The sequence below is a fragment of the Petaurus breviceps genome, unplaced genomic scaffold, assembly GCF_028583685.1.
Source record: "Petaurus breviceps papuanus isolate PSGF00001 unplaced genomic scaffold, PetGlider_PUasm1.0 90881, whole genome shotgun sequence".
Classification (NCBI taxonomy): domain Eukaryota; kingdom Metazoa; phylum Chordata; class Mammalia; order Diprotodontia; family Petauridae; genus Petaurus; species Petaurus breviceps.
In genome coordinates, this window is record NW_027187369.1 from 11,985,758 (window position 1) to 12,012,761 (window position 27,004).

The following is a 27,004-nucleotide window of genomic DNA, read 5'->3' on the forward strand; positions in this document are numbered from 1 at the left end:
GTTTCATCGTCCTCTTCTGTCAAATTGACACAAATGACCTAAGAAGCTGGGACCCTCGTTTCCTTCCTTACTGTTCTGATTATATAACAATCACTTTGTTTCTGATTTTAATTTAGCAAACCAAATGATAATTCTCACACAGTTTTTGCAGAACAGAAAGATCATTATTTAGCATAAGTAAAAATTATTGCCAATAAACAACAATTGATGTTTCTGAAGTAATCTCAAATTATCTTACTAGTTAAGACATGCATATTAACAACAGTAGTTAATACTGATATATGGCACATCAAAAGTTTTAGTGTAGTTGTAAGTTTAAATAGCTTACAACTGCACTAAGACCTTTGGGACACCCTCAATAGTACTTTACAATTTGCAAAACATTTCAGCTGTATTATCTCATTTGATTGATTTTCACAATAATCATGTGAAGTGGGTACTATTATTATCCCCATTTTAGAGATAGGGAAACTGAGGCTGAAATAGGTTAGGTGACTTGTTTGGGTCATATAGCTAAGATGTATCTGAGGCAAGATTTGAACTTGTGTCTTTCTGATTCTGTCTGGCACCTAGCTGGCTACGAATTTAGAGTATGCATTCTCATGTCACACCCTGTAGTATACAAAATTTTGCTAACATGTAGAAATCATAAAGGAATTCTAGGAATGCACTTCCAGGACTTGGATTCTCCTGGCATGACACAGCCTCCTTTCCCTCCAAGATGAGGCTGACTGTGGCCCCCTACTTGCTTAGTCTGCACACTCACCTGCCTCAGGACACAGAGGCCAAGGGAGAGGTTGTGGCCCAAGGATCACTCCCCTCATTTGCAGGTCACCAGACCTTGCTACCCCTTGGAATGTCGGGCCCAAGATCTGGCCTGCCCATAAGAGGCCCATACCTGGGGCGGCTAGGTGGTGCAGTGAGTAGAGCACTGGCCCTGAGGTCAGGAGTACCTGAGTTCAAATTTGGCCTCAGACACTTAACACTTACTGGGTGTGTGACCTTGGGCAAATCACTTAACCCTAATTGCCCTGCCTTCCCCCCTCCAAAAAGAGAAAAAAAAAAGAGTCCCATACCTAAGCCAATACCATTTCTTTCTCATCAGCTGTTATCAAAATTGCTTTTGCGTCAAGGTGCCAAGTTTCCTCCACTCTTTCCGTGGTCAAGCCCCTTTTATAAAAAGAAGCTCTATTTCCAGAGGATTATTACTGGAGTTACCACTATAAAGACTCCCCCATCACCAACTGCACAGCCATTTACCAATATTCCACCAACTACAGAGGAGAAGGAAGGGAAGAGAGGAGTGGCTCTCCTTTCCACTCAAGGCCCTTGTCAAGAAAGTGGGAAGAGCACGGACATGGCATTTGCCTGCTGGCCCCAGCAATGACTGTTCCACCAAAACACTTTGCCCTGTCATCTGACTGACCTTCTTCCTCTCCAAACGCTCCTGCACACTCTGCTCCATGATCCTTTCCCGCTCTCGCCTCTGCCTTGCAGCTTCCTCCTTCTATAGTAAGCATGAAAACAGCATCAAGGACACATCATTCAGTTTTAAGAAATCTAGATGCAGCAGAACAGCTCTGGAATCTGGTCACTCAATGATTTTATTGACTATAGGATTACTGTACAAGAGCACTAAGTGGGTCCCAAGAGCACAACATTTGATAAAACAATGTAGATCCAACATATACAATATAGCAGCTGTAAGCAGACTGACACTTGGGAAAATTGATGCTGCTGAACAAAAGCCCAAAGTCATATTGTCAATCATCAAACTAGTACTCTGGTTGAGAAGTCATGTGATATTACATTGGGTTTCATGAAATTCAAAATTATACTACTGAATAGAACTACGTCTTTCTCTGAGACTCCAAATGGTACCTCAGGCACTTGTAGGGTACTAGGGTCATCATTAAGAACATTAGTTATCATAGCATTGTAAGTGTAGAGTGATAGAAGAGTTTGGGTTACTAGAACTCTGGACGAATCAACTTTTATTGTAGTTACTGCAAAACTGAAACACCTTTCTTATTACACCTATAACACAGCAGTTTTTATAGAAAATCTGAGCTTTCCACTAACATGGTAAATCACAGCCAAAATTCCTAAATCTCCCAGAGGTGTTTAAAAGGTTCTCAATGTGAATGTCACTTCTACAATACAACAAATTCCATTTTTCAAGGCTTAAGACTAAGAAGAGAGGGGCGGCCAGGTAGCACAGCAAGTAAGAGCACCGGGTCCAGTGTTGAAAAGACCTGGAGATCAAATCCCGGGCTCAGATACTCAGCACCACACCCAGAAATAATAACTGGCCGTGTAACCTTGAGCAAGTTACTTAACCCCAATTGCTTTAAAAAAAAAAGACTAAGAAGAGAGAGGTACAAAGTGGATTGTTGGGAATAAAAATCCCTAAGAGGCCAGTGCCAGCCAGGGGAATGAGGCTGGTCCATTCTAAGTTTATAATATTTATACTCCATTCCAGCCAAACTAGAATACTCCCCATTCCCTAAATATGGCCTATAATTCCTTGCCTTTGTGTCTTTGCTCATGCAAGCTGCACATGAGAACTGCCCTCCTTTGCTCTGGGCAACTCCTATCTCCACCTCTTTCCTTATTACCATTATACCTTGTAAGTTTCAGGTCAAAGGCCACCTCCTGCCCATCATCTGATCACCTGGCACTTTATACTCCTCTTAGACACATCTCATATTTATCTGTTTGTGCATTTTATAGCCTGCCTGTTTGAAGGCAAGCTCAAGAGTAGGGGAAGTAACTTAGAGATCTCTGCTTTTCCCCTGGTGCTCAGGACAATGCAATTGATTGTACAGGTGTATTTGTTGAATGAACTTTGACTAGACCTTTGCCACTGGCTTTGTACTTTAAACTATGAGCCTATGATTTAGAAATGTTCTTTTCCTCTTATTTATAAACCCCCTACTCTTTCATCTTTGTCTCATATCTGCTTTGAAGATGATCTTATCTCTTAACAGAAATAGAAAGGCTGCCTCAGTGATTTTCCCAATTCCAATCTTGTCCAACCCTTAAAGCCACCTCCTCCAATCTTCTCCCACCAGGCCAGATCACACTGTTCACTTCTCTCACTTTCACCATTTACAGCTTATCCCACACATTTTGGTTCTTTATTACACATTGTCTTGTATTCTTCTCTACTTGTCTAAGTGTCTTGTCTCTCCAACAAGATTATGAGCTCAAGAGGCTAATTCCATCCTTCTTTCAACAATTATTTCTTTATTATAAGCACTTAATTTCATGGGTCTGTGACAGTAACAATTATAACTAAGGAATACTTAGAAAAACAGATGATTTCAGTTTTCTCTTTTAGTCTGGTACTCAGATCAGGTCACAGGCACAAACTGTGTGAGAACTTCCAAATAGCGCTTAATTTTTAAGGTTCCTGGGTAATGCAAGTATAAAATAATCTAAGCATACACTTTATAAACATACAAAGTACTAGGTAAGATATGTACTACACAGAATGCACAGGAGGATCACTAGTAAGCACACATGACCACTGCTATTGCCTAATCGGAGAGCTTAGCACACCTGCTGTTGGAGTTCAGCCAGACGCTCCTGTTCTTGGGCCCTGCTGTCTTCTGTCTTCTGCTTCTGTTCTTCCAGTGACCTTGTTTCCTCAAGTTGACAGAGCTTGGCTTCCCTTTTTTCCTCATCTTCAATGACTTTCTTTTCCATATCCTCTTTTACTTTCCTAATTATAGAAGCAGAAAATTTACAGATGCACTAGTCTTGAAATGGCTTTTGTTAGTATTGCCTTTTCCTAAAATATGGCTCCAAAAGTGTTTTTACAAACGGTCAAAAACCTCATTTACTGGATCACTCTTCGGTAATTTATATTAGTATCACTAACGCTCCTCCCTCTCTTCCTCCACTGCCCCACCAAGCCTTTCCCCTCACCAGAGCTGATGTCAAAAAACTGATTTGAATCCAGGCCTTACCATAAATGAACACTGTGACCTTGAGCAAGGCCTCCTAAGGAAAATGTCTTCATCCACAGACCAGGGATGACAACATTTGTACTAACAGGATAGCTGGGAGAAGTACATGAGAATATATGTGAAACAGCTCTAAGTTATTATTTCCCCTATGTTCTTAATAAATAAAATTTACACCTGTGCCTATGGTTGAGTCATTTCAATCAAGTCCGACTCTCTGTGACTCCACACTTGGGGGTTTTCCACACAGCGATACTGGAGTGGTTAGCCATTTCCTTCTCCAATTCATCTTCCAGATAAGGAAACTGAGGCAAACATAGATAAGTGACTTGTCCAGGGTCACACAGCTCCTCTTAAGTGTCTAAGGCTGGATTTGAATTTAGGTCCTCCTAAACTCCAGGGCCAGTGCTCTAACCAGTGAACTCCCTAGCTGCCCCTACATAGTATGCTAAAATTTACAAAGCACTTCACATAAAGTATCTGACTTGAGACCCATAACAACCTTATGAGGAAGGTGTTACAGTTTTTATCCCTGCTGTACAGAAGAGGCAACTAAGGTTCAGAAAGTTTAAGTGATTTGGCTATGGTCACACAGCTAACAGGTATCAGACTGAGTATGAACCCCGATCCTCCTCTGTCTATTAATCTATTCTATTCTGGTCTTCCTCTCAAATATCATAGTCCACTAATTTAAATTATAAACAATCCTAAGCAATGTTATGCATATTCTCTGAGCCTTTGCTCATGACGATGCCCTCCCCTTCATCCTTTTTACCCAGCCTTCCCAATCTAGCTCAAATCTCTTCTCTCAGAAGGTAATGATTTCTCTCTAAAGTCCCTACAATTTAACACAATCATACTCTCTTTTTTGTAAATCATATGCACCTAACAAGATTATAAGCCCCTGAGGGCAAAGACTGTCTCGTATGCTCTAACCTTGCTAGGTACACAGTAGGAAAGCAAGCTAATGCAATTTTAAGCTACCTTAAAGAAGTTCTAGTGTCCAGGACTAGGGAGGTAACAGTCCTTCTGTACTCTGACCCTGGCAAACTGCTATGTGGAATATCAAGTTCAGTCTGGGATGTCACATTTTAGGAGGGACACTGACTCAAGGAGTCTTCCAAGTTGCAAAAAGGGAAAAATGCACAGATGGCTGCAATAACTGGATACTTCTGATGTACTATTCATATATAGAGCACTACAGAAAGTTTAAGTACTAACACATCCAACGTCCAGAATATTACCAAGGTCAATACATACTTCCTACAACTTCAGCATTATAGGCTTAAGTAAATGGAAATGAAAAGGTGACCCTGGAAGGCTAGAATTTGGAACTACAACCAAAGGGCAATCCCTCTGAGCCAGTAATATCACTACTAGAATATGTAGATCCTAAAAACAGAGAGGGGCAGTGAAGTGGCACCACAGAGAATAGAGTGTGGGGCCTGAAGTCAGAAGGACTGATCTTTCTGAGTTCAAATATGCCCTCAGATAATTACTAGCTGTGTGACCCTGGGCAAGTCACTTAACCCTGTATGCCTCAGTTTCCTCATCTGGAAAATGATATAGCAAATCACTCCAGTATCTTTGCCAAGAAAACCCCAAATGGTGCCATGAAGAGTGGGGCACGACTAAACAACAATAACAAAGAGAGAACAATTTCAGAAACTTCAAAGCCAGAGAATTAACTTCAAATGATCTGGACATTAAAGGCTTAGAAAATTATCAGGCCTAAGAGCCAGTACAATAAAAATGACAATTCTACCTAAATTAATTTACTTATACCAATAAAACTATCAAAAAATTATTTTAAAGAGATAGAAAAAATAACAAAATTCACCTAGAAGAACAAAAGGTCAAGAATATCAATAAAAAAATGTGAACGAAGATGGTTTAGCCATAACAGATCTCAAACTGAATTATAAAGTGATAATCATCAAAATTATCTGGTACTGGCTAAGAGATAAAAGAGCTGGATCAGTGGAATAGAACAGGTACACAAGACACAGTAGTAAAGGTCAACCTTACTCTAATTGAATTTGGCTTAAGGAGGGAATAACATACACACTCAAATGGGTATCTTACCCTATTCCAAAGTAGGAGGGAAGGGAATAAGAGGGGAGATAATAGAAGGGAGGGCAGACTGGGGGGGGAGGTTAGTTAGAAGCACACACTTTTGAAAAGGGACAGGGTCAAAGTAGAGAATAGAACAAGTCGGGGGTGGGATAGGATGGAGGAAAATAAAATCAGTCTTTCACAATATATCCAATATGGAAATGTTTTACGCAACTACATATGTACAACCTTTACTGAATTGCTTATCTTCCCAGTAAGGGTGGGTGATGAGGGAAGAAAGGAAAGAATCTGGAATTCAAAGTTTTAAAATCAAATGATTAAAAAAAATTATTATTATTTTTACATGCAACTGGGAAATAAGATATACAGGCACTGGGGTATGGAGTTCCATCTTGCCCTACTGGAAAGTCGGAGGGGGGATGGGGGAAGATATAGGAGAGAACACATTGGGGGAGGGATATTCAGTGAGACTGCTGTTTTGGGGCAGTGGGTAGGGGAAAGATGGGGAGAAAATTTGTAACTCAAAATCTTGTGGAAATGAATGTTGTAAACAAAAAAAGTATTCTTTCCCTCCTCAAAAAAAAAAAATTGATACCATAAGCAAATTAGAAGAGCAAGGAATAGTTTAGCTATCAAATCTATGGATAAGGAAAGAACTTACAACCAAACAAGAGATAGAGAGCAATTCAATATGTAAAATGGCAAATTTTGATTATATTAAATTTTAAAAGTTATGCACAAACAAAACCAAGGCAAGCAAGATTAGAAAGGAAAGCAGAAAGCTGGGAAACAATTTTTACATCAAGTATCTCTGATAAAGGCCTCATTTCTCAAATACATAGAGAAATGAGTCAAATTTATAATACAAGTCATTCCCCAACTGATAAATAGTCAAAAGATATGAACAGACAGGTTTTAGATGAAGAAATAAAGTGCTCATAAGAAAAAAATTCTCTAAGAGGGAAGTAGAAAATTGAGAATTTTTACAACCAGTGTCTCTGATAAAGGCCTCATTTCTAAAATATACAAAGAACTGAGTCAAATCTATAAGAATACAAGTCACTCCCCAATTGATAAATGGTCAAAGGATATGAACAAGGAGTTCTCAAAAGATGAAATTAAAGATATCTATAAGCACATGAAAAAATGTTCTAAATCACTAGTGATTAGAGAAATGCAAATCAAAACAACTGTGAGGTACCACATCTCACCGGCCAGATTGGCCAAGATGACAAAACAGGAAAATGATCAATGCTGGAGAGGATGTGGAAAAATTGGAACACTAATGCACTGTTGGTGGAGTTGTGGACTGATCCAACCATTTTGGAAATCAATCTGGAACTATGCCCAAAGGGCTAAAAATAAGTGCATACCCCTTGACCCAGCAATACCATTTCTAGTGTTATATCCCAAAGAGATCAGAGAAGTGGGAGGAGGACTCGTATGTACAAAAATATTTATAGCAGTTCTTTTTGTGGTGGCAAAGAATTGGAAATCAAGGAGATGCCCATCAATTGGGGAATGGCTGAATGAGTTGTGGTATATGAATGTAATGGAATACTATTGTGCTATAAGAAATGAGGAGCAGACAGACTTCATAATGACCTGGAGAGACTTATATGAACTGATGCTGAGTGAGGAGAGCAGAACCAGGAGAAATCTGTACACAATCACAGACACAACATGTGTGTGTGACAACTAACTTCAACAGACTGGGCTCCTCTCAGCAACGTATGGTTATAAGACAACTCAAAAGGCTCATGATCTAAAGAGATATCCACATCCAGCAAAAGAGCTGCAGAGTCTGAATGAAGATTGAAACAAACTACTTGTTCTGTTTCTTTTTCTTGTTTTGTTTCCTCTTTCCCAGTGATCATACCATTGGTTATAATCCTTCTTTATAACCTGACTAATGATTAATGTGAAGATATTTGCAGATCCTATATTTGAGTGCATGCCACCATGATGGAGTAGAGGGGGAGGGGTAGAAAATTTGAAATTCAAGGGACTGTGGAACTGAATGATGTAAACTAAAAGTAAATGAATTAATTTAAATTTTTTTAAAAAAGAAAAAAAAAGAAAAAATGCTCTAAACCACTATTAATTAGAGAGATGCAAATTAGAACAACTCTGAGGTACCACTTCACACTTATCAGATTGGCTAATCTGACAGAAAAGGAAAATGATAAATGCTGGAGAGAATATGGGAAAATTGGGACACTGTTGGTGGAGTTGTGAACTGATTCAACCATTCTGGAAAGTAATTTAAAACTATGCCCAAAGGGCAATCAAGCTGTGCATACCCTTTGATCCAGCAATATCGCTACTAGGTCTGTATCCCAAAGAGATGACAAATAAAGGGACAAAGACCTATGTGGACAAAAATATTTGTAGCAGCTCTTTTTGTGGTGGCAAAGAATTGGAAGTTGAGGGGATGTCCATCAACTGGGGAATGGCTAAACAAGTTGTGAATGTTCCAACTACTGAACGATTTCACTCATTTCACATGCCAGCAATGTTTAAGATTCTGCAAGCTAGGCTTCAGCAAAATGTGAACCAAAAATCACCAGAAGAGCAGGCTGGTTTTTGAAGAGGCAGAAGAAATAGAGACCAAATTGCCAACATTCACTGGATTATGGAAAAAGCAAGGGAGTTCCAGAAGAATATCTACTTCTGTAGTACTGACTACATTAAAGCCTTTGATTGTATGGATCACAACAAAATGTGGCAAGTCCTCAAAAAGATGGGAATCCCAGATCATCTTACTTGTCTCCTGAGGAACCTGTATGCAGGTTAAGAAGCAAGAGACAGAACAGAACATGGAATAACTGATTGGAATTAAGGTTTCCAAGAGAAATAACAATCTCAGATATGCAGATGATACTACTCTGATGGCAGAAAGTGAAGAAGAATTAACAAGCTTCTTGAGGAAGGTGAAAGAGGAGAGTAAAAGCTGGTTTGAAGATTAACACCAAAAAAACTAATATTTTGACAGCTGGTCCCATCACTTCCTGGCAAAGAGAGGGAGAAGAAATGGAAACAGTGTCAGATTTTATATTCTTGGATTCAAAGATCACTGTAGACCATGACTAAAGCCATGAAATTAAAAGATGCTTGTTCCTTGGAAGGAAAGCTATAGCACACTAAAAAGCAGAGATATCACCATGTCAACAAAGATCTGTATAGTCAAAGTTAGATTTTTTCCAGTAACAATGCATGGCTGTGAGAGTATGTCTGTCTATACAGAACTGATGCTTTTTAACTGTGGTACTGGAGAAGACTTTTGAGAGTCCCTTTGGACAGCAAGGAGATCAAATCACTTAATACTTAAAGAAATTAATTCAGGCTTTTCAATAGAAGGTCAAATACTGAAGCTGAAGCTTAAATACTTTGGCCACAAAACAAGAAGATGGGAAATCACTGGAAAAAAACTCTTGATGTTGGGAAAGATTGAATGCAAAAGGAGAAGGGAACAGCAAAGGGTAAGATGGATAGTGTCATGGATGCAACGAACATGAGCTTGGACAGACTATGTGAGATAATAGAGAACAGAAGGGCTTGTCATGCTATGGTCCATGGGGTCACGAAGAGTTGGACACAACCGAACAACAATAAAAGTGTTTGAGGGAAAGACACAAAGAATCCATCACTGGGCCTACATTCAAAGCTTTCCCAACTTGGTAAAGACTTTGAGAATCCAGGTCACTTTCATACAACAGTAAGGTATCAGAGGGAAACTTTAGTGAAGGTTCAATACTATGTGATTTTGGCTAATAATAAATTATAATATAGTTTGTATTTTACTTCTACTCAGTTAATGTTTTCTTTCTAATGAAGAAATTTCTCAGTGCTCTGAAAAGTATAAAAGAGGTATTTTATTATATTTTAGGAAGTGCTACAATTGGGGCCTGAAAAACTAAAGGCAAGCCCTCAATGAGTTAGGAGACAGAGTGCAAAACGAGATGGATCCCAAAGCTTAGGACAAAATATTTTAGAGACCTGGAAACCTCGGTCAAGAAATGGTGTTATGAACTGAGCTGCTAAGAGGAAATTTTCTTTCTTTCTTTTAAAAAAGAGTTATTTTTTAGTTTTCAACATTCATTTTCACAAGATTTTGAGTTACAAATTTTCTCCCTGTCTCTCCCCTACCCCCCCACTCCAAGACAGCAAGCCTACTGAATACCCCTGCCCCCAATCTGTTCTTATACCCTCCCCCATTCCCCTTTACTTTCTTGTAGGGAAAAATGGATTTCTATACTCCCAGTGCTTGTATAGCTTATTTCCCACATGCATGTAAAAAAAAAAACAGTTTTAAGATTTGCTTTTTAAAACTTTGAGTTCCAGATTTTCTCCCTTCTTCCCTCCTCACCCACCCCCACTGGGAAGACAAGCAATTCAATACAGGTTGTATATGTGCAGTTGTGCAAAACATTTCCATAGTAGTTATATTGTGAAAGACTAACTATAATTCCCTCCATCCTATCCCGTCCCCCATTTATTCTATTTTCTCCTTTGACCCTGTCCCTTTTCAAAAGTGTTTACTTCTACCTATCCTCTCCCCTAATCTGCCCTCCCTTCTATCATCCCCCCTCTTATACCCTTCCTCCCCTATTTTCCTGTAGGGTAAGATACCCAATTGAGTGTGTATGTTATTCCCTCCTTAAGCCAAATCCAATGAGAGTTGTAACAGTTTTCTCTTGCCTCTTTTATGTGAGATAATTTACCCTAGTCTATCTTTCCCTTTCTTCCCCCATTATATTCCTAAGAGAAAATTTTCTAGAAGTAGTGCTTCCTGTGGGAAGAGCTGAAGTCAGCTTACTCATGAGATTTAGATATCCCCTACATGTCACAAGGAAGTAGAGAGCTTCAATATAAAGTAAACTATAATCCTGAAAAACTTTAATGTGACACAGAGTTCTACTGAAAAAAAAAGGATGCTGGTAGTGTAATAACAAGTTACATTATAAGTGCAAAGAGAAGGGAGAAGAGTCTAGTGGAGTCTAAAAAGTAAGAGTCGGAAAATCTCAATGTCAGTGGGAGAGTCGGGATGACCAGGCACCATTATTTTGGTTTATGTGGCAGACAGAACCTCTTAAGATGGAGAAAGGAGATCTGACTTCCATTGCTTTAAGGTTACTGAACAATCTTTGCTCTGATTCTACCTTTACCAAACAAACAGGTGCATCAACACTGGGAAGTGGGTGCCTAGACCAGGTAATGAATAAATGACCCTTCTATCCCAGGACAAAGCAGTCTTGTGTTAGTTGTCATATGCCCCTTTTCCCAGGTCATGATTTCCCTGGATAAAAAGACTGCTCAGATTCCACTGAAAGACCAGAGGCTGGACACGTGGTGATAACATCAAGGCAGAACATCCATGCGGCCCAGCTTGACCAGGCAAGGCTTTCCTATCAATTTGTACTCATTTTAGTAACATTCAATTTATACATTTTTTTGAAAGCAACTGGGTTAAGTAACTTGCTCAAGGTTATATGGCCAGGTGTTTCTGGGTGGGTGCTAAGTGTCTGAGCCCGGATTCGATTCCCCAGGTCATCCCGACACTGGGGCTGGTGCTCTTACTCGCTGTGCTACCTGGCCGCCCCCCAATTTATACATTTTCACAACTATGTGCATGAGATCGAGACAATAACCACTGCTACTAGGGATGCCACTCTGTAATCCAGCCCAGGACAGCTAAAAGACCTTTTGCTGTTTTAAATGTCAGTATACCCTTTGGGAAAATACTGGTGTGGGCAGGAAAAGTATTCTACATTTATTTAGGTGGCTATAGAGAGTTCCTTCTCTTGAATCGTCAAGAGACTTTCAACTGACTTGAGTTTCAATTGTTACTGCCTAAAATTTCTTGAAGGGGGAATGAGTTTCTTAAGGTTTTTAACATTTGCACCAGCAATCAAAATAAAAGTCAGCCATATCTGCAATGCAGAAGAGATTGATTCTTACCTTTCCTCTCCTTTTTGAGATCTTTCCCATTCTTCTGGGTCCCTCAGTTCCCGAGCAAGCTGTTGTTTCCCTGTTAAAATTTTAGCAGCTTCTTCAGCACTTGGGGTCCCTGGTCCAGTTTTACTACTGGGCTCTATTTTGAATAAAAGCTTAAATTATTCCACTGGATTAGTAGGAAGTATAACCCCAAATTAAGAGACTACATACAAATTGAAGCATTAAAGACTCAAAAAAACATGCGAGAGTAGGAATCATAATTCACTGTACTCGTTCTTGAATCAATACAATCCAAATCCCAGTGTCAATTTTTAACAACTTGTTCCGAAGTGTAATCCATCCCCAATAAAAACAGTTGATTTGAGATAACTGTATGGGAATAAGCTCAAGGTGAAAATTAAAAATACTTTAACAAGGCAGAACAATATGCTAGAACCCAGAAGGATAGGATTTAGAATCAGAAAACCTGGATTTGAATCTTAGCTTTGCCACTTACTACCTGTGTGACAATGAGCTAGTTATTTCTCTTCTTTGGACTTCAGTTTCCTCATCTGTAAAATGAGAGGTTTGGCCTCTAAATCTCTGCCAGCTCTAAATGTAGGAGATGGACAATGGCTGGAGTATAGTCAACATGATTTGGAAATGGCCAAAACCCCAACAAGCCAGTGGGACTATAGGCTGAATTAAGAAAGGCCTAATGTCTAGAAAAAGAGAGGATCATGGTCCCAGTCAGACCATCTGGGGAGTATTATGTTTAGACATTTGAAGAAGGATGCTGACAAGCTGGGACGATGACCTAGATAGTGAGAGGGCTAAACACCATACCCTAAGAGGATTGGTTGAAGGAAGTAAAGAAGGTTTAGCTTCTTAGCTAGAAAAGAGAAGACTTAGGGGAACACGATCACTGTCTTCACATATTTCAAGCGCTGTCAGGTAAAATAGGGATGATGCTTGCTTTGCCTGGCTCCAGAGGAAAGAACTTGGCTCAGTTAGGAGAAATTGCAAAGAGGCAGATTTTGGCTCAAACTTCCTAACAATGAAAAACTGCCCAAACTGCCCCAAAGTGGAACTGGTTGCCCTATCAACAAAGCAATTCAAGCAGAAGCTCTGTGAACAATGGTGGGCAAGCCTGGAGAGGATTTTTATTCAGGTTGGGGCTGAATGGTTTCAGGTACCTTAGGAAATTTGGGGATTCTGAAGACAAAGCAATAAAAAGTCCTAAGATAGTGATCCTCTCACGTCTAGCAGTTTTTATTAATCTTTTTGGTTCTCAGAGCAACAGAATCCAACTCCAGGGAATTCTACACAGTAGGCACTAATCACACTCCAGCTTGTTACTGTTAAGTCATGGCTGCCTCCGAATCCCAGAAGATGGCCAAAGTCAGTCACAGCACAAAATCATCAGCCACCTCCATGCTGTGTGCTGCAGCTCCCTGAGGTTATTTCTCAGAACTGGTAACATTTGTTTTTCCAAGAAGTACCAGGCCTCCAATTAAAAACAACACAAAGTTTACACAGCAGTACTGCATACAGACCTAGGTGATAAATCATAAAATTTTGGACTCTGTTCTACCTCGGATACCATACAAAAAGTCCAAAATAATCAAACAGGTACTTCTATTCACTGCTCCTAATTCTGCCTTCTGGAAATAGGCAGAACAAAGGAAATTTGCCTTCTACTCGACAGACCTTCAAACAAGAGAAGACACTTGCAATATTTAATTCACCATACCCATGGTGTCCTACACAGAGTGGGCAATAAATGCCTCTTAATGATGATGATGATGATGATAGAACACTAGAACGGGAATCAGGAGACCTGTGTTCAAATCTCAGGGGAAATATTTACAAGTTTTGTGACCATGGGCAAGTCACTTAACTTCTCAGAACCTCAGTTTCCTTATCTGCAAAAATGGGAATAATTGAAGCCTATATTACTTAGTTTATGGGGCTATTGTTAGGAGAGTATTTTGCAAACTTTCAAGTGCTATAAAAATGTGACTTATTTTTCCTGAGTAAATAAAACCCAAAGAAGAACAGATTGATATTACATAGCCTCCCAAAGCTTACAAAGCAATAATATTTAGCTCAGATGAACGCTTGAAATGATCAATATAAGCCCCACCCCCCAATTTCTCAGTAAAGAGGTGGACTATAGGAACAGAATGGTGTATATGCTGATGGACACTTGGCTGATTTTAGCTTGTTTTCTTTGTTATAAGGGGAGGGTTTAATTAAAGAAATCACTGGCATAAGCAAGTTTATCTATATGTTTAGAGTATTAACATTTTTTTCTTCCCTTATATTTAGAAGATAGATGTTTCCTTTAATCAGATTCAACCAAGATTCTTTTTTCCTTATGACATGTCAGGGCTTGAAAATCCATTAACATGAGTCATCAGAATAATGTAAAATGGAAGAAATTCTGTTTTAACTGAAAGGAAGAAAATAGAAATCTGTTGTCAGGGTCAATTAAATAGAATATATGGCAAAATGGCAATTTTCTGATGTAGGGTAAAAAAGCAGAAAATGCAAGTAGTCAGAATAATTTGACAGTTTTAAAATTGTTGGAAGGCTAATCTCAACAAAAATTCACATCTTCATCCAAACAAAAAAAGCATTCTACCCGAAAATTGCTCTGTAGGTTTTATAGTTCATTCACTTCAAAATTAAATAGCACATTACATCTTTAATCACATATTTTTCTCTTCCTGCATTTTTTTTTGCCACAAAGAAAGAGGCAGTGGTTCGTGTGGGCAAATGGTTCTACTGCAGCTGCTATTGCCCACAGAGTTTTGAATGTTGTAAGCTGGCAGCCAGGAGGATAGTCATCCTTTCAGTTGAGACTTTGAAGGTTTAATCCTAGAATTTACAGTTGAAATCACCTAAGCAAGGACCATCATTTCACAAAGAAGGAAACTGAGGTTTAGACAGAAGTGACTTCTTTAAGGTCAGATCACCTGATTACTAGGCAGTGGCAAGACTAGAACCGAGGTGTCCTGACTCCTAAGTAAAGCTCTTTACATTACTATGGTACTTCCCTAACAGTCCCTACAGCCCTTAAGACCTAACTATCTAAGACTCTGTCACATTCACCATCTAAAATATTACCAAATGGCTAATCGCCACCAAAAGGATACAGTTCTATTTTGTTATAAGGTTTACTTTGGGACTATACCAGGAGGTGAGAAAAAAAAACACAGTAGAGGGTAATCTCTTAGACCCTAAGCATGAGGGCAAGAAAGAAGGTCTACCCTTTAAAGTAATGAAGCAAAGAATCTGTTTTTTTGGGGAAAAGGTTCTCTTATGGTCAGATTTAACAGGGGAGTTCTAGGCACCATGTCTTGGAGAGAGAGTCAAAGGTATGCTCTCATACTTGCCATCCCAATGAAGAAAGATCATGTCCTCTTTCCATAAAAAAAAAGTTAAAAAAACAATCTGGAAACCACTAGAATTCCATACCTTAATTTCTCAGATGAGAAAATCAAAAGAAAAGGAAGATGAGATGTTTGGCCAAGGGCCTGATGCAGAAATTTCACATGGAGCTTGTGAATTTTTTAATATGTTGATAACCATATTTCAACATAATTGCTTTCTTTTCATTTAGCCTCTCAGCCCCAGCTTCTTCATCTACAGAATGGGAATAAATTACATCTACCTCAAAGGGTTGTTATGAGAATAAAATGAGATAACTATGTAAAATGCTTTTCAAACCTTAAAGAGTTATAGAAAATGCTGTTATTTGTAATTTGATGTATTTTATTTTAGGAAATTAAAAGCAGGATTATGAGAAGGGTTCCACAGACTTCACCAGCTGACCAGAGGGTCCAGGAAAAAAAAAGGTTAAGACTCTCTATCCTAGGGGATGACTGGAGCCCAAGAAAAATTCCCCTCTCTGGTGGGATGAGGGAAGTTCCATGTGTGCCCCCCCCAAAGAATAAAGAGGTTGCTTGGGGAGGCTAAGTGGCTGGCAGGAAAGAGAAGAAAAGGAACATTTCCCAAACGCCTTCTCTACCCCCACACCTTCACACCTTCTCAGTTCTACCATCATTAGGAAAGTACAAAGAAGCTAGCAGAGATATACCCATCAAAATAACAGTAAGTGAGTAATGGAATAAGATAAAACAATAACAAAATTTCTCTGAAGGAACAGTCAAATATATCAAGAGAAACTGTGAAGACAAAAAAAAAGGAATGGGAATTGTGTACTTCATCTCAAATTATACTCTAAAGAGCCAATTATTAAAACTCAAAAATACAGATCAACAAATGGAGGAGGAGGAGGAGGAAATTCCTCAGCCTACCATGTCAAGTTACCCCCAATCTGGCTCCAACCTACCTTTCCAGACTTATTTTTCATTAATTCCCTTCCAACAATCTACAAGGCACACTGACCAGCTAGGTGTTCCCCAAACTCAACATTCTCTTCTGACCATCTCCATGCCTGCCCAGACCTCTTAGCTTCTGTCAAAGTTCAAGTCTGGTACCACCTCCTAAGGGAAACCTTCCTGATGCCCCTAGGTGTGAGATAACTAATAACTGTATAGAGGTAAAAAGAATGCCCAGCTATTGCACAAACAGAAGAAATTCTAAGGAGAACAAATAGATGAGTCTGATCATATAAAAAGAAAGTTTCTGTACATCAAAAAGTAATGCATCTAGAAAATCTTTGTGAGAAATATTTTTAAATGAAGTTTGACATCATCGTTAAGAAGTGGTCAAAGGATATGAACAAGGAGATCTGTAAAGAACAAACACCAATTATCAACAGCAACATGAAAAAGTTCTGATTCTTCAAAACAACCAGAAAAAAAGCAAATTGAATAATTGTAAGCTATCACTTTCCACCCACCAAGTTGGCAAGGTTAGCTGAAAACAGTAGGATGCAATGTTGGCATAGCTATGGGAAAATAGCCCCACTCCAACACTGCTGGTGAAGCTGCAAACTGGTGCAATCTTTTTGGAAAGCAAAAAGTAATTATACAGTAAGAGACCTACCACTCACACCCTTTGAACCAGTAATCCCACCACAACCTGGTAAAAGGGAACAGACATATTTTTAAGCAACCTGTACACAACAGAAATTCATAATTTCATATTTAATCATTTACTATCATTTAAAGTGTTACTAATAATATAAACAGTCATGCACCGGTACCCACATATTGCTTAGATAACTCTCTGGGGAGGCCTCCAGAACTTTAGGTGGACCCGTGTGAAAGATTTACAAGAGTACATGGGCACAAGTAACACAGGATAAGAATGTACATTTGAGCTGCAATCTGCACTGTAGAAGAGGGTACCCACATGAATGAGAAAGTGTATCCATTGTAAAACCTGACATTTATATAGCATGCTTTAAAGGGATACAAAATACTTTAAATCTGGTATTATTTTCCATTTGTTCTTAGGTTTTTGTTGGTAGTATGCTAGTATCCATCCTTTTTTGGGGCGGGGGGGGGGAGACAATCAGGGTTAAGTGACTTGTCCAGAGTCACAAATCTACTCATTGGAATATGCTACTTAATCAAGGTAGGAAATTCTACCACCTACACCTAAATTCCAAGCTTTTGGGGGAAAATATAATAATAATAAACCACAGCCAAGTTCATTAATAATACTAATAATAAGTCATAATCTATGGAGAGCCATAAGAGCAAATTCTTTTTAGAACTCAAGTTGGCATAAAGGAAATGCCATGCTAGGTACCATTCTTCTACTGAGTCCCTGGAATTCAGTTAACTATTTCCAAAACAAGGTTTTTAACTGAGTCCTTATCACAAGAAACTTTTAATATGATAGTCATACCTTCTTTGGTCTTTCCAGCAGATGCTACCCTTTCCTTCTCTAGAGCTGGTGATGTTCGGTATTCTTCTTTTCTGTCTTCTTCACATACATCCTTTGGTTTGTTATCTGTTTCAGGTATTCTACTCTTTTTGGTAGTATTTGTAATAGTTGGTGTGATCGAGGGGCGTTGAACAGGCTTAAAAGCTGGTTTTAAAACACAGGTGGGCGATGATGGCTGCTGTTTTAATGAAATAGGTGAAGGTGGGCGACTTCTCTGAGTTGGTCTGCTGAGGAAAAAGAAATTTTTTTTTAAAGAAATGTATGCTAATATATGTGAAAGCACTTCAAAAAACATAAAGCACTATGCAACCATGAAGTGGTATTACCATTACTAAATTATTCTGAATATAGGCCTTAAGTTTTTCCCAAATATGGCTTGAGTATAATATGAAGATTATATTTAATTGGTATTATTTTTTAGTGCATACTTCTATATATTTTCCTTTCAAAAAGATATCATTTAAGGAAGGGCAGTCTATATTCAGATTAATGGAGTAAAATCTGCAAGTTTTCATAGCCTAATTAAAAAACAAACAAAAAACCTTCAACTCAATGGCTTCCAAGGTCCCTTCTAACTCTGAGATCTTGGAAATATCACCTTTTAAAATGGACTAAACTTATGTTATTGTACATTCTTGTTTTACACAAATTCTAACAGGGAAATTCACTTATTCTAAAAAAAATGTGGCATGGGAAAATTTCATATTATTACTCACTTCGATGTAGAGGGAGATGGAGGACGCTTAACATTAGCAGGGGAAGGTGATCTCTTACGGGCTGATAGAGATGGTGATGGAGCTCGCCTTGCCATATGAGTTGACGCATGCTTGTCCACCTCTGACTTCTGAGTAGATAAACAAAATGAGGAATCTCTAAAATTTATGGTTATGCTTTGATACTGAAAATAATTCTACCTAAGAACAACTTAAATTGCCAGAGGAATATTTAGTGCCTGTGGCTGGACCCATGCCAATATGGTAAAAATGACAATACCACCAAAGTCAATTTATACTTTTGATGTTGCACCAATCAAATTACAAAGGAGATACTTCAAACAACATGATAAAATAACAAAATTAATTTGGAAAAACAAAAATCTAGAATATAAAAGGGAAATGCTGAAAAGAGGTTAAGGACAAGGAGAAAATAGCACTTCTAGACCTCAAACTACATTATAAAGCAGCAGTCATCAAAACCATTTGGTATTGGCTAAAAAAGAGAGGTAGACTGATAGAACAGATTAGAGGAGGGAGAATCAGAAACAATGGAACTCAATAACCCAGTACTCATAAACCAGAAAACACACAATACTGAGGAGAGAACTCCCTATTTGATAAAAGTGCTGGGAAAACTAGAAAACAGTTTGGCAGAAATTAGGATTAGAACATCTTATACTACTTCCCATAATATGTTCTATATGGAAACACCACTTTGATATTAAAGATCATACTATTAGAAAAATCAGAAGAGAAACTGATCATATACCTGTCACAGCTACAGGTAGGTGGTATAATCTTAACCAAACAAGGGAAAGACAATTTCAAAAAGATAAAAATGGGAACTGATTACATGAAATAAAAAGCACAGACAATATTAGTGCACCTAGGACAAGAAGAGAAGTGGTCAAATGAGAAAATAATCTTTGTCTCAGATTTCTCTGATAAGGATTGGTCTCCAAATTCCTTAAAAATTAACAAATATACATAAGATTAACAGCCATTCTCATAACAACCACAGATAAAGTGGTCAAAGAATATCAACAAACAGTTCTCAAAAGAAGAATTGCAAAGTATACACAACCACATGAAAGAAGCTCCAAATCAATTGTAATAGGTGAAAGACAAATCAAAACAACCCTGAGGTTTTACCTCACATCCTGCAAATTGGCAAAAGTGACAAAAATTCCAATATCCAATACTGGACAGATTGTGAAATAATAAGCACATTAATGCAATGTTGGTGGAGTGACGAACTGGTATAGTCATACTGGAAAGCAATTTGGTTGGAATTATGCAAATAAAGTGACTAAAATATCCATACCCCTTGACCCTGAGACTCCATTACAGAGTTGACACCCCAAGGAAACCAATGATAAGAAGCAAGTCCCCATAGACACCAAAATATTTGTAGCAAAACTTTTTGTGACAGCAAAGAATTGGAAACAAAGTAGATAAATCCTCCATTGATGAGCAAATGGACAAATGAAATTGAGCATTAGTGCACTGTAAGAAATAATAAATGTCATAGATACAGAGAAGCATGGGAAAATCTATATGAATTGATGTAGAGTAAAGGGAGCAGAGCAAGAAACAATAACACATAACAATTACAACAAAGTAAATGGAAAGAAACACACACACACACACATACATCCCAAGTGAAGGCAGCAAAATTATGAAGATCAAGCATGACATCAATGAAGAGATATGATGAGAGAACACCCTCAACCCATCCCTTTGTGGGCTTTTTGACTTCTCAATGTACTGATTAGATGTGATAATTTTTCCCACCTCTTTTTCTTTTTTCTGTTTTTAAAAAATGTTATTTGTTACACGTGGCAGCTGTCTGGGAGAGGGAGGGACACTGGGGATAAATCACAATGATGGAAAAAAATACACCAGTAAAAGCTTATTTTTTAAAAATCCCATCTGCATGAAAAGGCTATACTTAATAGTTTCTTAAGTGCCAGGCCTTCATGATTCTTCACCATTATGAGTATCTAGTACTAAGACAAGATAATGTTGAAAGAATCTTTTATAAGTTTTAAAGGAATCTTTTATTTCCAACAGGCACTTATCTTTCTTGTACAGCTTAGTACCTTTAGTCAGTCTAGATGGTTTTATGTTCTCCTTATCTGTTTGCGATATAATGGCAAAAACGTACCTTATCTTTTAAAAATTGCATTCATAGTCATGCAGTAATGGTCCAATCCAATAATTTGGTAATCATTTATGAAGTTGAATAAAGAATTTTCATTGATAATCAAAACTTATACTATTTTTTTGTCACCTGAAAAGAATAAAGCTAAAAAAATAAAGTAATATCCTCAAAATACCAAAATGAGTTTTTAAATATGTTTAAACATCTGCATTTATTCATCAGGTATCTGAAACCAATAATTTTCCTTCAAAACCTTTCCCTTTCCAGATATAATACAAATAGCCTGCTGTCCTAAACCTTTAAAATGAAATGAATAAGCCCTGAATGGTGGTAAAGGCGAAAAGTGCTGCAAATGGGTTTAGATAACTCTTCACAAACTTCAGCTATTTGCATAACTGAAACCAAAGGCCTTAAAAATGTAGCTACAGGTAAGTACAGTTTGACCACTAACAGACCTAATAGCCGTGAAGCAAACCCCAAGGTTCATATACCAGGCTCTCTGTTACTGAAGTGAAAAGCCAGAAGAGATTAGCTGGAAGATGAAATGATTAGAGTGGGGTGTCCAGAAAAGGATCATAGTGCATTGGAAAGGTCACAGTGAAAAATCTGTGTATGTGTGTGTCTCATAGATAGAAAGGCATGGAAGAAAAGGTCATCTATGCGAGCCCTAAAAAGCAACAGTAGATATCCACCAGCTTTTAAATAAAAAGACTATTATCACTGTTAACATAATTGAGTATGTAAAATACACTTTCATGTTTCCATGAAGGTGGCTTCTCTGAAAATGAGTATTTTGCCAACTCTTGACTCTTCATTTATTAATGAGTATACAATTTAGAGATTTTGCCAACTCTTTAGTTTCTGTCATCATCATCATGATTTCTTTTGATCACTTTACTACTCACTTATTGCCTACCCTATTCTCCACACCACTTCTCCCACAATTAGTAGAAGAAATTTGGTTGAAGTCCAAAATGGCCAGCATTTGAATTTTTTGGCAACTCTTTTTAGAAAGGGTTGAAGAGGGGCAGCCAGGTGGCTCAGCGAGTAAGAGCACCAGCCCCAGTGTCGAGATGACCTGGGATCGAATCCGGGCTCTGATACTTAGCACCACACACAGAAATAACTGGCCGTGTAACCTTGAGCAAGTTACTTAACCCTAATTGCTTAAAAAAAAAAAGGGTTGAAGAATAGGGAAAAGTTTAAACCAATGGCTAAAACTATTTGAATTATTCATTTTCTTTTGCAAAATATCACTGATAACTAAGAATTTAATCTTTGGAAATACTACACTTTAATATATGTAACAAAACCATCCCAAGTTACATGAAAATATATATTTTAGGAGACAAAAAAGCCCATCTTCAATATAAATAATGAAATTTATAACAAACCTGTATAGAGCCTGTAGCATTTGTTGAAACGGCTACCATGGGAGTCTTCGATCTGTCGATGCTGCGGCTGCGCATGGGCATTTTGGGGTAGCTGATAGTACCGGAGGCAGCTGAACGAGGACAGAGGTGAAATTCTACAAAGTTAGGAATTTTACAAGACAAAACAGAGGGCCAAGTGCACAGTTTAAGAATAGGAAAAGAAAAAAAGAGAAAAATATTGTGTCTATTAGAAACCATAGAGATCACGCAACAGCATAGGAAGCATATCCTGAAAATGTGTCATAAACATGAGACACCACTACCACACAATTAGTATTTCAAAAGCAACACTAAGAATACTGACACCATGAAAGCAACAATCTACTGTAGATAAAATAAGATGCTTTTCCAAAGTCTGTATGCAATTCTTATTTCTTACTCAATCACACTGTACTTCAGAATCAGTTTGTCAATGGAAAAATCACTCATTGTAAGTAACTAAAACATCTGTTTCAGGAAAACTAATCATACCATAAAAATAATGTCATGTTTGGTTGTATCTTAAGCTAAACATGCCAACAGTTTACTGTTTCTCAGTACTTCAAGGCTCTGTCATCAGGGTGGTGGCTGCAATATACAAGCCTTCCACACTTCAGTAACTGATTTTATGAGATGTTTTGCCCAAAAGTAGTCATCATCTGGAGGCCTGTCTACACTTGGTGAACCTGATTCTCAGATGACAGACACGCACTCTGCCCTCAGGGTGGTACCTGAAGCCTTTCAAGCTGGGAAGGACCTGTGAACACCCAGCACTCCACTCACTGGCAGAGCCTCTTAGAACACACACAAAAAAAACCCAACAACTAATAGACAAGTTGGATTCATTAAATATTGCAAACAGTGTCAAATGACTTCTCCTGTCATACAAACAAAATAATGCTGATATTTTAAATTCTCCTTAGAAAGACAAATTTTAACTGCTTTGAGTTAGCTGATAAGACAACTTGGAGTTGCTTTTCTAAGAACAAGTAAACTGTACGTCCTCCTGTATCTGAATACTGACTAGAACTTCCTTAATAAATGACTGTGGCTTAAAAAAAAAGACCATTACTATGTTTCTCATCCATTACCAAAAATAATTCAACATCAACCCAAGGGAATGAAGATTAAATGTAAGTCAAGTTTAAAATGCCATAGGTGGCAACTGAAGTACTGTCCATCTCTAATGAAAACTAACAAAACCACCAAGTCTGACTCTGCCCTACATTCTCCTATCTCTGACAATTACCTCTAAGTGATGCATAATGGTCATGCCACATATCCTAAATCAAGTTACACCTCCTTTGCCTGGCACCAAAAACCCTCCACAATCTGGTACCACCCTATCTACCCTTCAAGCCTCAAAGTACTCCTCATCATATATTCGATGCTCTACCCAAACTGAACAATTCTTTGTCTTCCAGAATATGCCTATGGAATTTTTTCACTCATGTTTTTGTTGCCTACTGAAAGTCAACCTCCAGTAGATGGAAGGGGCTGTTTTCTTTTTGTCTTTGTCTCTCGAGGGATGCAAACCCCAGGCATGGCATCTTGCACAGAGCAGCCAGTTAATAAATGTTTGGCATGTTTATTTTTTCCTGTGAAAAAAGTCTTGACAAAAAGGAAACCTTACTTCTGAACATCAAACTTCCATGGAGAAAGCATTTTATTTAAATATCTACAAAATTCTATAGAAATAAAATTATAGTCTTTCAGATCAACAGGAAAGCCAAAGGATGCCTTTTGGTATTCCTAAGTACAGTGACTAGCTTTCAACTAGCTATAGAAGCTCGGATACATTTTGCAATTGGGAATGATGCTAAGTTAAAGCAGAGAGTTAGAAATATCTAACATTCCAGAGCAAAAAAAAGATGGTGATTAGATGAAAAAAAGTGACTTAAAAATCAGGGACACACAACTGGCTCAAAACAAGCTGAAGCATCAGAACAAGTGGGCCAAAGCAAGGCTGAATGAACTCAAGCACACCAGCATTAGCACTAGAATTCTGTGTCCTAACTGGCACCAAAGCAGCAAAAAACAAATAGAAAAAGGGATGAGAGAGAGGATATAAAAGGGAAGTGTAGTTGTAAAGAAGGAAAGAGAAGAGAATCTCAGAGGGGTAAGAGTCAATCAGAACAAAAGAAGTTAATACACTACATATTTCACCAGGTACCTTAAGTGGGTTTTATGCTATACACAGCTGTTTCTGGAACTCTAGAGGACACATATCCTAGAACTGAGATAGTCCCAGCAGAATCTCAAGCAGTTCACTTTTCCTAGTCTTCCTCCCCTAATTAAAATGGTAAAGGGCAGTTCATTGTATTTTTTTTTTATGGAAAAATGTAAACTCCCTCCATTAGACTGTGAGCCACTCAAGGGTAAAGACTGTCTTTTGCCTTTCTTTGTAACCCCAGGGCTTAGCACAGTGTCTGGGCACATAGTAGATGCTTCAATCACTACTTACTGACTGAAATAATACATTACATTTCCTTTACAGCTGGTGCTATGGTACCTTCTAAATTCCTCTGGACTTATTTAAGTCAACAGACTAGTTTGCTTTTAAAAAAGGAGATTGGGGGGCCTCATCTATCTACTGTTATAATACTACAGTGGAAGCCATAAAAAAAATCTGTAACTGAACATTGTATGTAAAATACACAGTGCTATGATAGAGTGATTGATTCAAATAGTGATATGGCTAAGTTGGATATTAAGTCTCACTTTGTAAGTGGCAAACACTAAAGCTCGCAGGCTTATTCCAAACGCCTGTTACCTGAGGGATCTTTTCCAGCAGCAGATAATACAGCAGCACTTTTGCTTTTAGCTAAAGAGGCTTGTGTAGGGGTGAGAAGGCGATTGATTATACTATTCTCCAGAGCACTGATCTGAAAGCGCCGAGCTGAATGAGAACAAATCAAAAAGGATTCAACCAGAATTCTCACATAAATAAAGGCAAAGCAAGAAAGAGCAATATGAATGGCTGCACACGATAAATTTCTTAACATAAACAGAAGTAGTAATGAGAGCAACACATTATATCACAATAGGATTAAACACTGCCATCTGATAGGGTTGCACTGGTTATCCTGGTATTCAAATACATGCAATGTTAATGAAGAGGTTAACTGAAGAAAAAAAAGAAGGAAAAAGTCATAGTATACCACCAGCCCACTAATGAAAGCATCTGGGTAATGGAGATGCATGAGCAGGCCTATATAGTATATACTCCTTTTTATAGGAATTCACGTGGACATCATGATGACATACTATAAGAAACTTTGAAAATAATTTCAAATCAGTTGCTATTTTATGTCATTTTGCATATAAGTTCTCAAACCACTGACTCATAAATACTACTTAAATAATATCACAGGATTGTCACGAGGTTCAAAGAAGATAATGTGCATAAAAACCTTTGCAAACTTTCAAGTGCTATATGAATGTTGTCAGATGGCAGCAGCTGGGGCCTACAAGTTGGGCGGTTTAGGATAAGTCACTAGAATCCTTGGAATGGGCCTCAGTTTCCTCATTTACAAAATGAAGGGGCTGAACTACATGATCTAGATCCTTTCCAGCTGTATGTTCTAAATGTTTTTCCACAATGATATAGACTGTAATAGGATTTTACCTGTAGAATAAAAAGTGACTATTATATAAGGATTTGGTTTGGCCAAAAAAAAAAAAAAAAGGCATCCAAAGCTGTTTGAAAAGGAAATGTTAGGAAAAGAGCCTTGAAAAATTAGAAACTTTTAATTTTTATATAGTAATTCTTAAAAGGTTATTACAAAATACTATGTTTCATCTTTATAACAAAAACATGCACAAATCAAAACATAATCTTATTTTCCTGACTGTGCACAAACAGGTCATAAAGGCAACAAAAAGCTTGCCTCAAAATATAAAAACTACCCCCTAAGATTTAATTTCTATACTTCACTAAAAATAAAAATGTCTGGCATGCATCAAATCTTCTAACATAACTCCATCTCTACCTCTCTACAGACCATTTCTTCAGCTTAATTTTATTCAGGCACACCCTACCATAATGTTACCTCTAATGATGTCATTTCATGAGTGTCATTAATACATTATAATGAGTACCACCTCCTTCCCCTATCAATAACATTGCAAAACTCTACTAGGAGGTTATTTGGTCAATTACTCAGGACCCAAAGCAGATGGCACTTAGGCCCTAACAATGTTAACTACTCATAACATTACTTCATCTCATATTGTGGTTTTTTCTGGAACCAGTTAACAACAGTGGGTGGAATATGCTTGTAGTCACCCTGCTGAGCTGCCTGTAGCAATACTTTGGGAAATTTTACTTAAGGTTTTCTGTTTTACTAGCTTCATTTATGGCAATTATGTTCATCTTTTTAGTTAGAAAGAAATCCTTTGTCTTCTGACTTTGAGGATAACTTCTTAAGTAACTAAGATGACCTTTTAGGATCTGCACTTAAATAACTATCTGCTTTTTTCTTCCCCTTTGTCTAGGTCTGGAGACCAGAGGCATCAAACATACCACCCTGCAACATTCCCAAGTGCCACTGAACCAGATTAAAATGCCACTGGGAAAATAATTAACAAAATAAATAATACAATAAAACACAGATAACATAACATTGTAAAACTAAGTCAGTCTGTGGCCTGCAGGGGTCCTTATGTTCAGACTCTACTGGAGTCTGAACCCATTGGTGCAGATAGAGTTGTCTCACTACCAGGTCTAGTCAAATATAAGCTTCTTTTCCTGCTTGCTCCTCTTAAGAGACCAAATGCAAAGGAACACTATTTGAAACAAACTATTTAAATAATGGAATTTGGAGCTGATCATCCTTCTTTACCATATTGGTAAATAAG

General features: G+C 37.9%; 1 protein-coding gene across 11 annotated transcripts in view; it reads right to left on the reverse strand.

Annotated features, from left to right (window-relative positions):
- Positions 1 to 27,004, reverse strand: part of MAP7D3 (MAP7 domain containing 3) — a 198,879-nt gene that overhangs the window by 10,992 nt on the left and 160,883 nt on the right. For 3 of the 11 annotated variants that reach the window (XM_069074137.1, XM_069074129.1, XM_069074131.1), the window contains 8 exons: positions 24,918 to 25,043; positions 22,127 to 22,260; positions 18,569 to 18,696; positions 17,814 to 18,079; positions 17,004 to 17,039; positions 12,009 to 12,141; positions 3,565 to 3,727; positions 1,427 to 1,507 (listed from right to left, as the gene is read on the reverse strand). In XM_069074137.1, the coding sequence (XP_068930238.1) occupies positions 1,427 to 1,507; positions 3,565 to 3,727; positions 12,009 to 12,141; positions 17,004 to 17,039; positions 17,814 to 18,079; positions 18,569 to 18,696; positions 22,127 to 22,260; positions 24,918 to 25,043 (1,067 nt within the window). The remainder of the gene's footprint in view (positions 1 to 1,426; positions 1,508 to 3,564; positions 3,728 to 12,008; positions 12,142 to 17,003; positions 17,040 to 17,813; positions 18,080 to 18,568; positions 18,697 to 22,126; positions 22,261 to 24,917; positions 25,044 to 27,004) is intronic. The other 8 variants (XM_069074139.1, XM_069074140.1, XM_069074136.1 and 5 more) reach the window with 6 other exon arrangements.